Below are 16,540 nucleotides of genomic sequence, written 5' to 3'. Positions count from 1 at the left end.
GGAAAGAAATTAAACAAATTAACTTTTAGCAAGGCACACCTGTTCATTGAAATACATATCAGGTACACCTCATGAAGCTGGTTGAGAGAATGCCAAGAGTGTGCAAAGCTGTTATCAATGCAAAGGGTGGCTACTTTGTAGAAATCTGAAATCAAAAATATATTTTGATTTGTTTAACACTTTTGTTTTGGTTACTACATGATTCCATATGTGTTATAGTACTGTAGAAATGAAAGAAATCTAAATACTGTTGTTTAATATGCACCTGTAGGTCTGTAGTTTATTGCTCTGAAATCCATTGGTTTATATCTAGGCGGTTTGTGGACCGGGTGGCATCCCTGGCCTTTGGGCACTCTGTCCCTGTCCTCTCAGCACTTCCAGCAGAGACTGCAGGGACCAGGCCCAGGCTGTATTTGTTTAGCGTTTCCACAGCGTGTAATTGTCTGTTGGTATTCAGGGAGCTCGTAAAGGGCTCAGCTCTGAGCTGCAGTCTGAAACGTGGTTTCCCCATTCCCCTGCTCTCTACCCCACTGCAGCCTGCCACATGAAGTGTGCAGTTTTCTTTATCCATCAGTTGAGCTCCGGTTCATAAAAATGCATGAATTAATAACCTTCCCGGTTCCCATCGACCAGAAGCCAGACGTTCCCTCCCGGAGAAGAAGTGCAAGCCCAGCTCACAGAGATATCATGTTGGAGGAAAAAAATAACAGATGTTAAAGATGTCTTTTATGTAGAAAAAACCCTCTCGTGATTTAAATGGCATGCGTCTGACCTAATGTACATGATAACCATTGTAAACTGACGTGTTGCTAAAATTAATGCTCTGCCCCGGTTGTAAATGTCACATAAACATTCTGTTGTGTATACTTTTTCCAAAATGGTATAGTAGCTAGTCTATAGCAGGCCAGGCCAGGCAAAGCAGAGCTGTGCTGTGCTGGATGGTCAAGAGGCTCAGAAACATTGTATGTGTCCCAAATGGCACCCTATTCCCCAGGTAGTGCACCACTTTTGACCTGGTCCCATAGGGCTCTGGGCAAAATTGGTACACTATATAGGGAATAGGGTGCCATTTAGGATGTACACATCTATTTTACTGGCTTGCCCAGTGGCCGTTTTGAGGAGGAGATGGAGAGCCACACCTGCTACATCCATCTATCTGGCTGCTTTACAGCCTACTACCCAGTTATTATCGGAGTAATTTAGGTTTACTGTTATGTGAGGAAACCCTTCATGTTAGAAGCGTTGTGAAGTCGACATGGGCTAAGACCAACCGTTTCCACTCAAGCAGGCTTAGACTCTCCTCCAGAGGTCATGGCTGTTGCCTCATCAGTGGGTGTGTGTGTGTTGCTCTATTTCTGTGTGTTGCTCTATTTCTGTGTGTTGCTCTATTTCTGTGTGTTGCTCTATTTCTGTGTGTGTGTTGCTCTATTTCTGTGTGTGTGTTGCTCTATTTCCGTGTGTGTGAGTATGTATGCAAGTGCTTAAAGACACTCTCAACCTTTTTTATGATTTTACAATCTCATCTGTCTCTCTCTCCCAACCGCTTCAATCTCCTTCCCTCTCTCTTTGCATCAATTCAGACCCAAAAGGCCATCCCAGTAAATAGACACTTGATCTCATAGCCATAATAGCAGTCCTATTACCGAGGTGGAGGAGGGTGCTCAGTGTCACCTTAACATGTTACTGGACTGACATCTAGCCCTGAATGATGATTTAGCCTGGCTTTCAACCCACGCCTACGCGGCACCAGCACCAGGAAATCACATTACAGCTGACCCTGCCCTGGCTCCATTAGAACGCCGACATTTGTTAAAATACTGCCCAGGCCGAAACAATTCAACTGGGGGCTATTTTCATTCGGTAATAGAGGGACGGGCGTGCTATCATCATTGTCCCCATGAGTGACTCAATCTGGGCGCCTGATATTTTGTAAAAAGCATTTGGATTAGATTGATTTGACCCTGGTTATAATGCTGAAATCGATGGAGGAGCTGCCAGAAAACAAGTTAGGATAAGTTATCTCTCTATTAATCTCATTGCCTGTACTCAGATTGGTAATGCTTCCTTGCTGTGCCAGAGAGTATCATAATATGCCTTGATCTCCTAGTGTAAGTCCTGCAGCAGATCAGTATTCTGGTACGGCTGCTATGGACAACTGAATGGAGGTCACCCAAAACTCTGTCACCTCCTTTGTCTTCCTCATTGTCTCTTACAGGAAATGAGGGGGGAATGCACACACTTTGACATGCACACAGAACGTCAGACAATCCCACTTGCACACACACCAGACACCCACATACAGGCGTACGTGCGCACACAAACAGGCAATATCAGGCATGCATGCGTACACAAGCATGTATGTGCGCGTGGACACAACGTTTTAGGTCTCTGGCTGGGCTGAGAGGTCTGAGGGCTCCCGTGGCGCCGGAGCTGCTGCTGAGTGTCCAGCCACTGACTAGGGAAAGTTTCCTTAGCAGCCAGCCAGCCAGTGAGAGTGTGTTGGGTGTTGCCGCTGGCTGTGTCAGTGGTTGTGTGGAGCCGCGTTCATGTCTGCCCCAGCTCTGTGGAGTGGTGCTGCTTACACGCACACACTAATCCCTTGATCAAGGGGTAAGCGTCCTTTTAGGGCGTGGACAGCCGTAGCAGCCAAGGTAGTATATGGGGAATAGGGTGTCATTTGAGACGCAGACGATTTTTTCCGTGAGAGGGTTACTCTCCACATCATTCACATCTATTGAAATCTTATTGATGATGTTAGGTATTTTGAGACGGGGCAGCAGGGAAGTCATTAGGGACTAGGTGTGGTTTCTGGACAAGACCTGCAGGTAACTGCCAAAATAAAGCACATGTCAACATAGTGTCTTAATAGGGCGTTGGGCAGCCACCAGCTTCAATGTGGTTTTGTCTGGAACTCTATTGGAGGGATGTGACACCATTATTCCAATAAATTGGTGTTTTGTTCAAGGTGGTGGAAAACGCTGTCTCAGGCGCTCCAGAATCTCCCGCAAGTGTTCAATTAGGTTGAGATCTGGTCACTGAGACACACCCTTTAAACCCCCTATGCTCCTTTTTGAGACCCCTCTTCTAAAGTCACAGATCTCTTCTAGTCATTAGTGCTGAGCGATTAACCGGAATTGAGGTTTTAAAACAACGAATTGACAAATGGCGGGCAGTTATTTAAATTCTTTTTCAATAGTTTTTTTTATGTGAGCTCAGTGCGCATATTGCACAGTTTATTTTTTAATGTTCTTTTTAGATAAATCAGATCCGGCCTGAACTGTGTGATGTAGTAGGGAGATGGTTTCCAGCGTGCCACAGTTCTACATAGTTTAGCACCTAAACCATTGGTAATATGCTACAATGACCATAATCCATTGTGCATCTACTTGATCAGTTTCTTTTACGCCTGCTATGGAAGAGAGAAGAATGTGTGATCGTGAGATGATATAGACAGCAGCTGTTGCTTCACAAGGTATCTCTACCTGAAAATACATGATCTAATTGATTTGATGGTATTCAGCAGACATAAAAGTATGCCTTGTTTACTTTGAAGTAAATAGTGATTTTGTCAGACAGCATGGAGATGATGACTTGGAATGAAATAAGTCATCAAATAAAACAAATGTAAAATACACTACTGAAATATTTTATTACATTAAAGTAATGTGAATAAATTAAGATTATAAGTGATGAGCAGTAATGGGCAGTCACTACCATCATGGGACTTTTATTCATTGTTTTATTCTGTGTTACAGCATTCAACCCACATAATGCATAGTGCATTTAATGTAAAAAAATATATTTTTAATCGAAACTAAAGTTGATTAATCGCTCAGTACGACTAGTCATGGTAGCCAAAATAATGGACAACTGGGCATTTTTATACATGACCCAAAACATGATGGACTGTTAATTGATTAATTAACTCAGGAACCACACCTGTGTAGAAGCACATGCTTTCAATGTACTTGGCATCCCTCATTTACTTAAGTGTTTCCTTTATTTTGGCAGTTACCTGAATGTCTCACCTTATGTCTGCAACAGGACTAATTTAGTGTATTTGTACCACCCAGTCCCCAGGCAGACATGGAGCCAGAACATCATACAGTCTGTGTTCACAGAAACTAATACTGCTTGGCATTTACTGTAGCGACAACACTCAATATAGCCAGTCTACACACGGCTAACACGAACCAACAGCAGTTAAACAAGGGCCATGTCTACTGACCAAGAGTGCGGAAAAGGAGGAGAGAGCGGGAGAGATGAGAGAAAGAGGAATAAGAGAGAGAGATGGAGTGAAAGAGAGGGAACAAAAGATTGAGAAGCGAGAGAGAAGAAAAGTAAGGAGAGGAAAAAAAGAATGTAGTGCAGGCAGACTGGCTTCTCTATCATCGGCTCCATTCTAAGATTCCCTCATTGGAAGAATTATGGCAAATGAAACCCCCTCCGGTTCTCCATGGCTGCGACTCAGGGCTATCGAGTAGCACATGGAGGAGAGTCCCTGCAGCTTTTTACCATTCATCTCTCCCCAAAGTGTTTCCATGTTCCCGGCGCTTTGCGGCCAGTTTAAGATGTCTTGGCTGCTTTGTGATGGCCTGATGTGTGCATATTTTGAAATGGGGTAATTTTCTCAACGGTTCGGCCACAGTATTTCATCCACTGTTTGCATCTGTCAGAGAGACGCCTGAATGGAAGGAGCAGATCTTTTCCACCATAAAGATGGAGAAAGTAGCTGCCGGTTGGTCGGTCAGTTGGTTTCAGTGATTAGGAACGTAGATTACATTACAACCTTATTGACGCATTGACCCGAGTGGAGTAGAAGATCTGCTACAGGATTGGGCTCAGACTTTCGAAATGAACTTTTTTTGTATTCGTAGGCTGGCATAAAATGAAGCTCTCTTAGATTTCTGGTTATTTTAGGGTCGTCTCCTCTGAAATTGTACACAGTGACAGTGAACTTTGTAGCGTAAATACTTTAAAGACTTATGTTTTTATAGGAAGAAGTTTAAAAAATATATATACAGCAGAGTAAATAGCCTTCTGAAAGCAAACAACCCCAATGGCCCTGGAAACAGAACCAACACACGAATGTGGCACCATGGTCTCTGCCAGTGGGGAGAGATCAAGAGAAGGGAGAGCGAGCGAGTCCGAGGAGAAGGACAGACCGATAGGTGGAGAGAACAGTTGATGAGGATTTATGTCTATGTTCCAATGCCAGCAGCCACTGGCTGGTGTTGGCCTCCCTCCCTAGGAGGCCTCCAGTAAATGTGTGTTACATGACAAACCATTTCGCTATAATCCCTCTCCTCTTCTCTGCCTCCCCTCCCTGGGGCGCTCTGGGGTTCCAGCCCGCCACAGGCCTCCTCTCCACTGAGCCTTCTAAATGTTGATTCACTGGTCGCCAGTGGCCTGGGCTCTCAATGGCTTCACTTACAGCTGTTAAACACTGTCTCTGATTACCCTGGTGTGTGTGTGTGTGTGTGAGTGAGTTTTGGTCCATGTGTGATTTAAATATTTGACTAATGACTCATGATGACTCAGAAGTCCAAGCATCTGCATGACCTCGAAAATATCTGTCTGTTTTCTACTGAATGTTTCAAATAAAGGAAGCGTTTGTGTTTCTATGCCTAGGACCAGCCCCCCATACTGCTGTGTGGACCTGTACTCTCTGAGGACAGGGGAGATGGTCAAGTCCATCCAGTTCAAGACGCCCATCTACGACCTGCACTGCAATAGGGAGTACGTACAGAATAATCACTTTACTTATTCATATAAAGTGCATTCATATCAATATATTGCAGTATTATGTTATATGAAAATCACATCCTATTTGTAATTTTCCTGATTTTGTGTTGTTGTTGTAGGATTCTAGTTGTCGCCCTGCAGGAGAAGATTGCTGCATTCGACAGCTGTACCTTCACCAAAAAGTTCTTTGTTACAAGTAAGGAGCTGGGACTCTGTGTATCCTAAATCACACCCTATTCCCTACTTAGTGCACTGCTTTTGAACAGAGTCCTATGGGCCCTGGTCAAAGGTAGTGCACTATGTAGGGGATAGGGTGCCATTTAGGATGCTGTCTGTGAATTTGGCTACTTTGGATGATAAGGCTTTGATGTATGTGTTCATGTTGAACCAGATGACACACTCATGGACGTTTGTTTTCCTTGTGGCTTTGATCAATAAAATCCCCCCTGATTATACTTCACACATTGTTCTTATCACCATACACACATAGTGGGGTAAAAAAGTTTTTAGTCAGCCACCAATTGTGCAAGTTCTCCCACTTAAAAAGATGAGAGGCCTGTAATTTTCATCATAGGTACACTTCAACTATGACAGACAAAATGAGAGAAAAAAACCCTGAGAAAATCATATTGTAGGATTTTTAATGAATTTATTTGCAAATTATGGTGGAAAATAAGTATTTGGTCAATAACAAAAGTTTATCTCAATACTTTGTTATATACCCTTTGTTGGCAATGACAGAGGTAAAATGTTTTCTGTAAGTCTTCACAAGGTTTTCACACACTGTTGCTGGTATTTTGACCCATTCCTCCATGCAGATCTCCTCGAGAGCAGTGATGTTTCTGGGCTGTTGCTGGGCAACACAGACTTTCAACTCCCTCCAAAGATTTTCTATGGGGTTGAGATCTGGAGACTGGCACGACCACTCCAGGACCTTGAAATGCTTCTTACGAAGCCACTCCTTCGTTGCCCGGGCGGTGTGTTTGGGATCATTGTCATGCTGAAAGACCCAGCCACGTTTCATCTTCAATGACCTTGCTGATGGAAGGAGGTTTTCACTAAAAATCTCACGATACATGGCCCCATTCATTCTTTCCTTTACACGGATCAGTCGTCCTGGTCCCTTTGCAGAAAAACAGCCCCAAAGCATGATGTTTCCACCCCCATGCTTCACAGTAGGTATGGTGTTCTTTGGATGCAACTCAGCATTTTTTGTCCTCCAAACACGACGAGTTGAGCTTTTACCAAAAAGTTCTATTTTGGTTTCATCTGACCATATGACATTCTCCCAATCTTCTTCTGGATCATCCAAATGCTCTCTAGCAAACTTCAGACGGGCCTGGACATGTACTGGCTTAAGCAGGGGGACACATCTGGCACTGCAGGATTTGAGTCCCTGGCGGCGTAGTGTGTTACGGATGGTAGGCTTTGTTACTTTGGTTCCAGCTCTCTGCAGGTCATTCACTAGGTCCCCCTGTGTGGTTCTGGGATTTTTGCTCACCGTTCTTGTGATAATTTTGACCCCACGGGGTGAGATCTTACGTGGAGCCCCAGATCGAGGGAATGTTATCAGTGGTCTTGTATGTCTTCCATTTCCTAATAACTGCTCCCACAGTTGATTTCTTCAAACCATGCTGCTTACCTATTGCAGATTCAGTCTTCCCAGCCTGGTGCAGGTCTACAATTTTGTTTCTGGTGTCCTTTGACAGCTCTTTGGTCTTGGCCATAGTGGAGTTTGGAGTGTGACTGTTTGAGGTTGTGGGCAGGTGTCTTTTATACTGATAACAGGTTCAAACAGGTGCCATTAATACAGGTAACGAGTGGAGGACAGAGGAGCCTCTTAAAGAAGTTTTTACAGGTCTGTGAGAGCCAGAAATCTTGCTTGTTTGTAGGTGACTAAATACTTATTTTCCACCATAATTTGCAAATAAATTCATTAAAAATCTTACAATGTGATTTTCTGGATTATTTTCTCATTTTGTCTGTCATAGTTGAAGTGTACCTATGACGAAAATTACAGGTCTCTCTCATCTTTTTAAGTGGGAGAACTTGCACAATTGGTGGCTGACTAAATACTTTCTTGCCCCACTGTATATACACACACAGATATATACACACACACTAGATTAGTACTCACAGATGCATCTTCTCTTCTGGGAAGTCAATGGACATATCATCTTGGAACAGATGCTCAGTCTCTCCTGTGTCTCTCTGTGTACATATGTGAAAACACCAAAGTGATATAGCTACCCACTAACTGTTATATAGCCAGTAGCACCAACACACAGAGCTAGAACCAGCCCAGTCACGTAACAAATCAGCATTTTCCACACAAACATCCTACCACCAAAAAGACAAGCAAGTCTGTCACGCTGGCATCACCCAGCCCAACAACCAACTAACTAAACACTGATACTCGCAGCGTTTACCCCGCAATACACAAACCACCATGCCCCCTCAAGGAGCACCACGTTTAGAACAAGTCTTTGAAACCGGTCTAAAGTGTTTTCACCGAAACATCATCGTAGAGCAGGCAGAAGCCCCTCTGGTAGTTTAACACATCTCAACATCACTGACAGTATGTTTTATAGTATGTTCTCAATGACGCTTCCTCCTCGTGAAATGGAGACGCGTTTCTCTTTGGGGAGGATGAGGAGCAACACAGGCGTCCTGTAATGTGGGTGTTTTTAGTTGTTCTTGTCTTTTTATAGTGGTGTGGAGTGGGGATGAGGTTAGTTAGGTCTGTGTGTGGATGTGATGTTGGGTTTGGGGTTGGTGATTCCCCTTTTTTCTCGATCAAATCTTTTATTTTCTCTTCATCTTTCCTTCTTCCCGGCCCTTTGCTTTTTCTCTTTCCTCTGTTCTCCTCAGCCTTTTCCCCTCTCACTTACTGTCTTTTATTTTCTCTTCATATTCATTTCTCTTCTCCTCCTTCCTCTCCTCTTTCTTTTTATGTCCTTTCTCTTTTCCAATATCTCATCACATCCTCTCTTCTCCCTCTCCTCTGTTCCTTTTTCTCTCTTTTCTTCTGTCCTCTCCTCCCCTTATCCACACAGGATGTGTCAGACACATGTTATCTCACTGCCTGGGCTGAGTGGGTCGTTCTCCCCCAGCCGTGGAGAGCCAACAAAAGGCTGTAGCATTGTGGCTTACCTCAAGTCCTATTCACCCCGCGCCTCCCAGCCTCGACTCTTCTGAACACTAAATTACTGTCTGACTCCATCTCATCTGCACCCTGAGCACTACATTACTGTCAGCCAAACCCTTCTCCCTTCGCCTCTCTCCCTTCGCACTCACATGACCTCGTATTGGTGTGTGTGTACTTGTATGTACGTTTGTGGGGGTATGTGTTTGTATATCTGTGTGTCTGTGTGTGCACAAACAAGTGTATTTGTCCCCGTTACTCTCTACGTGCAGTTATGGCAGGTTCCATCATTACTCCTTCTCTGTTTACAGACATGTTTGGGAGTAGAGGTGAATCCTGATGGTGGATGTGCTCAAATACCTTGAGTGTTTTGGAACTAATATATTGGTCTATCAAGCCAGACAAGCTTAATCAAGCACAGATAACGTTTTTGAAGTAATTTCAAATAGTATTTGAACCCATGTCTGGTGCTGTCTGGCCATTGACTCCAGTGTGTGTGTGGTTGTATTTAGTTAATTATTACTCATCTCTACTGTGAGATGACTGTTTACATCAACATCTGTGTGAGTGGGTGGACACATTAGTTCCAGTATACGGTGTATTCAGACACGTTGACTTTCCCCACATTTTGTTACGTTACAGCCTTGTTCTAAAATGGATTTAAAAAAGAATTATCCACTCAATCTACACACAATACCCCATAATGACAAAGCAAAAACAGGTTTTTAGACATGTTTGCTAATGTATTAAAAATGTAAAACTGAAATATCACATTTACATAGGAATTCCGACCCTTTACTCAGTACTTTGTTGAAGCACCTTTGGAAGCGATTACAGCCTCGTGTCTTCTTGGGTATGCCGCTACAAGCTTGGCACACCTGTATTTGGAGAGTTTCTCCTATTATTCTCTGCAGATCCTCAAGCTCTGTCAGGTTGGATGGGAAGCGTTGCTGCACAGTTATTTTCAGGTCTCTCCAGAGATGTTTGATCGAGTTCAAGTCCGGGCTCTGGCTTGGCTACTCAAGGACATTCAGAAACTTGTCCCAAAGCCACTCCTGCTTTGGCTTGGGTGTGTGCTTAGGGTCATTGTCCTGTTGGAAGGTGAACCTTTGTCCCAGTCGGAGGTCCTGAGTGCTCTGGAGCAGCTTTTCATCAAGGATTTCACTGTACTTTGCTCCGTTCATCTTTCCCTTGATCCTTTCTAATCTCCCAGTCCCTGCCGCTGAAAAACATCCCCACAGCATGATGCTGCCACCACCATGCTTCACCGTAGGGATGGTGCCAGTTTTCCTCCAGATGTGACGCTTGGCATTCCCGCCAAAGAGTTTAATCTTGGTTTCATTAGACCAGAGAATCTTGCTTCTCATGGTCTGAGAGCCCTTTAGGTGCCCTTTGGCAAACTCCAAGCGAGCTGATATGTGCCTTTTTACTGAGGAGTTGCTTCCATCTGGCTTCTCTACCATAAATGCCTGATTGGTTGAGTGCTGCAGAGATTGTTGGCCTTCTGGAAGGTTCTCTCATCTCCACAGAGGAACTCTGGCGCTCTGTCAGAGTGACCCTCTGGATTTTGGTCACCTCCCTGACCAAGGCTCTTCAACCCTGATTGCTCAGTTTGGCCGGGCGACCAGCTCTAGGAAGAGTCTTGTTGGTTCAAAACGTCTTCCATTTAAGAATGATGGAGGCCACTCTGTTCATTGGGACCTTCAATGTTGCAGACATTTTTTAGTACCCTTTCCTAGATCTGTGCCTCGACACAATCCTGTCTCGGAGCTCTACGAACAACTCATTTGACCTCATGGCTTGGGTTTTGCTCTGACATGGACTGTCAACTGTGGGACCTTATATAAACAGTTGTGTGCCTTTCCAAATCATGTCCATTCAATTGAGCTGACCACAGGTGGACTCTAACTAATCAAGTTGTAGAAACATCTCAAGGATGATCAATGGAAACAGGATGCACCTGAGCTCAATTTCGAGTCTCATAGCAAAGGGTCTGAATACTTATGTAAGTAAACTGTTTCTGTCGTTGTTTTTAATACATTTGCAAACAATTCTAAAACCTTGTTTTCACTTTGTCATTATGGGGTATTGTATGTAGATTGAGGATTTTTATTTTTATATCATCTACTTTAGAAGGCTGTAATGTAAAAAAATGTGGAAGAGGTCAAAGGGTCTGAATACTTTCTGAATGCACTGTATACTGATAGCTTGATCCGCTTGTGAATTTATGTCCTCATCTTCTGTATGTGTGTTGATGTCCATTTGTATTTATGCTGAGCTTTTGAGTGTGTTTCTTTTAACTTAGAGCCACACTATGACCTAATGCGTTCTGTGGTATTAGTGGGGACGGCTCCTGTCTAGATTGACTGGCAGACACACTGATCCCTATGGGGACTACTAAATCACGCACACACAGTGATCCACTTTCCCCGCTCAAACACATTAGGGCTTTAAGAGAAACCGAGACACACTCGGAGGAGAGGGACTCTGACTTCTAAAGCGAATATCTACAGCAGCATTATCAGCATTCACGGTTTCTGCAACTTCTAAAAGGGAACATGTTGAAGTTAGGTAATCCCAGGGCATTCCATTTGAGATATGCAGTCATGATTTTACACCTTGATTGGTGTATATCAAATGGTGTAACTGTGTTGTGTCATCCTCAATATGTATCCAATTTGTCCCGTGGCTGAAGGGTATGGAGAAAGTATGGAGTTCACCTTCAATAACTGTATGTTTCCTCCCGTGTGTTTTCAGGCTGCTTTCCATGTCCGGGCCCCAACCTAAACCCCATAGCACTGGGAGGACGCTGGCTAGCCTACGCTGAGAATAAGGTAGGACACACACACACCCATCCATCACAGATGTACTTAACACAACAGCATATTTACAGTTCTCCAAAATGCATTTTTTATTTGAGCTCTTTAATCTCTCAGTACAACTCATTCCAAGAAGATACCACTAGAAATGATAACATCTGAAAACCAACAGATGTAGGTTTTTTTAATGTCTATTTAATAGGATTTTGGTATTTTCCAAAAGCAAGTCCAGTCTACGCATGAAGTTTAATGGATAATTGTTTCTGGTAGTTTTCTGATTCCACTCGGCCACTCAAGCAACTGACAGATGGGTCAGTGACTACTTGTTACTATGGCATTGGGCAGTAGACCGAGTAATGTTGGGAAACATATAGGCTACTCTGTTCGTGAAGTATAGAGTAGGTCTGGGATGGATGGCTGGATCCAAGGAAATGGACAGTGGGATAGGAGAGGAGTGTTTTTAATGTGCTGCTCCTCCATATTCTGTTTCTGGTTGGCATCAGGTGCAGGAGGACGATGGTTATGAATTTCTTATCTATGTTTTCCTCCTCTCTCTCTCTCTCTCCCTCCAGTTGATCCGGTGTCACCAGTCTCGAGGCGGTGCCTGTGGGGACAATGCCCAGTCTTACACAGCTACTGTCATCAGCGCTGCTAAAGTAAGTCAAACACATACACTCTCTCACACACACCTCCCTCCACCTCAGTGGTTGTAATACAATAATTTACATCTGTACATTTCTGAGAAGTGATATCGGATCCACCCTGGCTTTCCCCTGTGAGTCAGACATTCTGAGAATCTATATCATAACCCAGACACAGGCCTTGAGAGTCAATGAGCATCTTAACTCAATTCTATGGTCCCTGTATGTGTCTGTAGAGGGTTCCATCCTGTACTGTACTGCAATATGGGACACATCCCCTGCAATACTCCTCTCAGCTGGAGAGCACCGCCAGGCTACGCTAACTGCTACGCCCTTTGATACCAAACTGAACCCCTCCGCTCTGTTGATGTAGCGGCTAAGCTATCCCACGCTACTAGCCTAGCACAGCAATTTCCTCATATTCTTCCAGTCTCCTGTCTTTTCCAAGCCTGCAAAGGGAAACCTTATTTGATTTATGAAGCCCCCTCGGGTTAGAGTTATTCCCATGGTCTCTCCCTCCCTCCTTAATGAGCACTAACGGCTAGCGTGATAGCAGTCCCATTAGCCACTAATGGCGACAAACAGTGGCTTGTGAAAGTATTCACTCCCTTGGTATTTTTCCTATTTTGTTGCCTTACAACCTGGAATTCAAATGTATTTTTTGGGGGATTTGTATCATTTGATCATTAGATTTACACAAGATGCCTACCACTTTGAAGATGCAAAATATTTTTTATTGTGACACAAACAAGAAATAGGACCAAAAAAAACAGACTACTTGAGCGGGCATAACTATTCACCCCTCCCTAAGTCAATACTTTGTAGAGCCACCTTTTGCAGCAATTACAGCTTCAAGTCTCTTGGGGTATGTTTCTATAAGCTTGACACATCTAGCCACTGGGATTTTTGCCCGTTCTTCAAGGCAAAACTGTTCCAGCTCCTTCAAATTGGATTGGTTCCTGCTGGTGTACAAAAATCTTTAAGTCATACCACAGATTCTCAGTTGGATTGAGGTCTGGGCTTTGACTAGGCCATTCAAAGACATTTAAATGTTTCCCCTTAAACCACTCAAGTGTTGCTTTAGCAGTATGCTTAGGGTTGTCCATGTCCTGCTGGAAGGTGAACCTTCGTTCCTGTCTCAAATCTCTGGATGACTGAAACAGGTTTCCCTCAAGAATTTCGCTCTATTTAGCTTCCATCATTCCTTCAATTCTGACCAGTTTCCCAGTCCCTGCCGATGAAAAACATCCCCACAGCATGATGCTGCCACCACCATGCTTCACTGTAGGGATGGTGTTCTCGAGGTGATGATAGGTGTTGGGTTTGCGCCAGACATAGCGTTTTTCTTGATGGCCAAAAAGCTCAATTTTAGTCTCATCTGACCAGAGTACCTTCTTCCATATGTTTGCGGAGTCTCAAATCAAATCAGTTTATTTGTCACGTGCGCCGATTACAACAGGTGTAGACCTTACAGTGAAATGCTTAAAGGCTCTAACCAATAGTGCAAAAAAGGTATTAGGTGAACAATAAAGAAAACAACAGTAAAAAGAATGATAAACAGTAGCGAGGCTACATACAGACACTGGTTAGTCAGGCTGATTGAGGTAGTATGTACATGTAGATATGGTTAAAGTGACTATGCATAAATGATGAACAGAGTAGCAGTAGCGTAAAAGAGGGGTTGGCAGGTGGTGGGTGGCAGGACACAATGCAGATAGCCAATTTGTAAGTCGCTCTGGATAAGAGCGTCTGCTAAATGACTTAAATGTAAATGTAAATGTAATAGCCCGGTTAGCCAATGTGCGGGAGCACTGGTTGGTCGGGCCAATTGAGGTAGTATGTACAGTCGTGGCCAAACATTTTGAGAATGACACAAATATTAATTTTCACAAAGTCTGCTGTCTCAGTTTGTATGAGGGCAATTTGAATATACTCCAGAATGTTATGAAAAGAGATATCAGATTAATAGCAATTAATTGCAAAGTCCCTCTTTGCCATGCAAATTAACTGAATCCCCCAAAAATATTTCTACTGCATTTCAGCCCTGCCACAAAAGGACCAGCTGACATCATGTCAGTGATTCTTTCGTTAACACAGGTGTGAGTGTTGACGAGGACAAGACTGGAGATCACTCTGTCATGCTGATTGAGTTCGAATAACAGCCTGGAAGCTTCAAAAGGAGGGTGGTGCTTGGAATCATTGTTCTTCCTCTGTCAACCATGGTTACCTGCAAGGAAACACGTGCCGTCATCATTGCTTGGTACAAAAACTGCTTCACAGGCAAGGATATTGCTGCCAGTAAGATTGCATCTAAATCAACTATTTATCGGATCATCAAGAACTTCAAGGAGAGCGGTTCAATTGTTGGAAAGAAGGCTTCAGGGTGCCCAAGAAAGTCCAGCAAGCGCCAGGTCCGTCTCCTAAAGTTGATTCAGCTGCGGATTGGGGCACCACCAGTACAGAGCTTGCTCAGGAATGGCAGCAGGCAGGTGTGAGTGCATCTGCACGCACAGTGAGGCGAAGACTTTTGGAGGATGGCCTGGTGTCAAGAAGGGCAGCAAAGAAGCCACTTCTCTCCAGGAAAAACATCAGAGACAGACTGGTATTCTGCAAAAGGTACAGAGATTGAACTGCTGAGGACTGGGGTAAAGTATTTTTTTCTGAATCCCCTTTCCGATTGTTTTGGGCATCCGGAAAAAAGTGAGCGCTACCGTCAGTCCTGTGTCATGCCAACAGTAAAGCATCCTGAGACCATTCATGTGTGGGGTTTCTTCTCATCCAAGGGAGTGGGCTCACTTACAATTTTGCATAAGAACACAGCCATGAATAACGAATGGTACCAACACATCCTCTGAGAGCAACTTCTCCCAACCATCCAGGAACAGTTTGGTGACGAACAATGCCTTTTCCTGCATGATGGAGCACCTTGCAGAAGGGATAACAAAGTGACTCGGGGAACAAAACATTGATATTTTGGGTCCATGGCCAGGAAACTCCCCAGAGCTTAATCCCATTGAGAACTTGTGGTCAATCTTCAAGAGGTGGGTGGACAAACAAAACCTTACAAATTCTGACAAACTCCAAGAATTGATTATGCAAGAATGGGCTGCCATCAGTCAGGATGTGGCCCAGAATTTAATTGACAGCATGCCAGGGCAGATTGCAGAGGTCTTGAAAAAGAAGGTTCAACACTGCAAATATTGACTGCATCAACTTCATGTAATTGTCAATTAAAGCCTTTGACACTTTCTTGTAATTATACTTCAGTATTCCATAGTAACATCTGAAAAAAATATCTAGAGACAATGAAGCAGCAAACTTTGGAAATGAATATTGTGTCATTCTAAACTTTTGGCCACGACTGTACATATGTACATGAATGTATAGTTAAAGTGACTATGCATATATGATTAACAGAGAGTAGCAGCAGCGTAAAACAATGCGTTTCGGCATCCCAAATTCCTTTTGGCGAAAACTAAACATGTTTGCTTATTTCTTTCTGGCCACTCTTCCGTAAAGCCCAGCTCTGTGGTGTGTTCGGCTTAAAGTGGTCCTATGGAGAGCTACTCCAATCTCCCCTGTGTAGCTTTGCAGCTCCTTCAGGATTATCTTTGGTGTCTTTGTTGCCTCTTATTAATGTCCTCCCTGCCTGGTCCGTGAGTTTTGGTGGGCGGCCATCTCTTGGAAGGTTTGTTGTGGTGCCATATTCTTTCTATTTTTTAATAATTGATTTAATGGTGCTCCGTGGGGTCTTTTAAAGTTTTGAATTTTCTTTAATAACCCAACCCTGATCTGTACTTCTCCACAACTTTGTCCCTGACCTGTTTGGAGAGCTCCTTGGTCTTCATGGTGCCGCTTGCTTGGTGGTGCACCTTAGTGGTGTTGCAGACTCTGGGGCCTTTCAGAACAGGTGTATATATACTGAGATTATGTGACACTTAGATTGCATACAGGTGGACTTTATTTATTTAACTAATTATGTGACTTCTGAAGGTAATTGGTTGCACCAGATCCTATTTTGGGGCTTTATAGCAAAGGGGGTGAATACATATGCACGTAACACTTTTCTGTTTTTTTAAATTAAATTGTAAAAAAAAGTTTTTGTTTTGTTTATGTCCATTACATGAAATCCAAATAAAAAGCCTTTTTAAATTACAGGTTGTAATGCAACAAAATAGGAAAAACACCAA

The 16,540-nt window shown here is 43.5% G+C and overlaps 1 protein-coding gene across 1 annotated transcript in view; it reads left to right on the top strand.

The window, feature by feature from the left end:
* Positions 1-16,540, top strand: part of LOC135552849 (BCAS3 microtubule associated cell migration factor-like) — a 350,870-nt gene that overhangs the window by 23,601 nt on the left and 310,729 nt on the right. The window contains 4 exon segments of the mRNA XM_064984756.1: positions 5,632-5,739; positions 5,865-5,941; positions 11,648-11,724; positions 12,282-12,365. Of these exon segments, the coding sequence (XP_064840828.1) occupies positions 5,632-5,739; positions 5,865-5,941; positions 11,648-11,724; positions 12,282-12,365 (346 nt within the window).

Source organism: Oncorhynchus masou, chromosome 13, assembly GCF_036934945.1.
Source record: "Oncorhynchus masou masou isolate Uvic2021 chromosome 13, UVic_Omas_1.1, whole genome shotgun sequence".
In the NCBI taxonomy this organism is placed as follows: Eukaryota; Metazoa; Chordata; class Actinopteri; order Salmoniformes; family Salmonidae; genus Oncorhynchus; species Oncorhynchus masou.
This window is presented reverse-complemented; position numbering and strand designations above follow the sequence as displayed.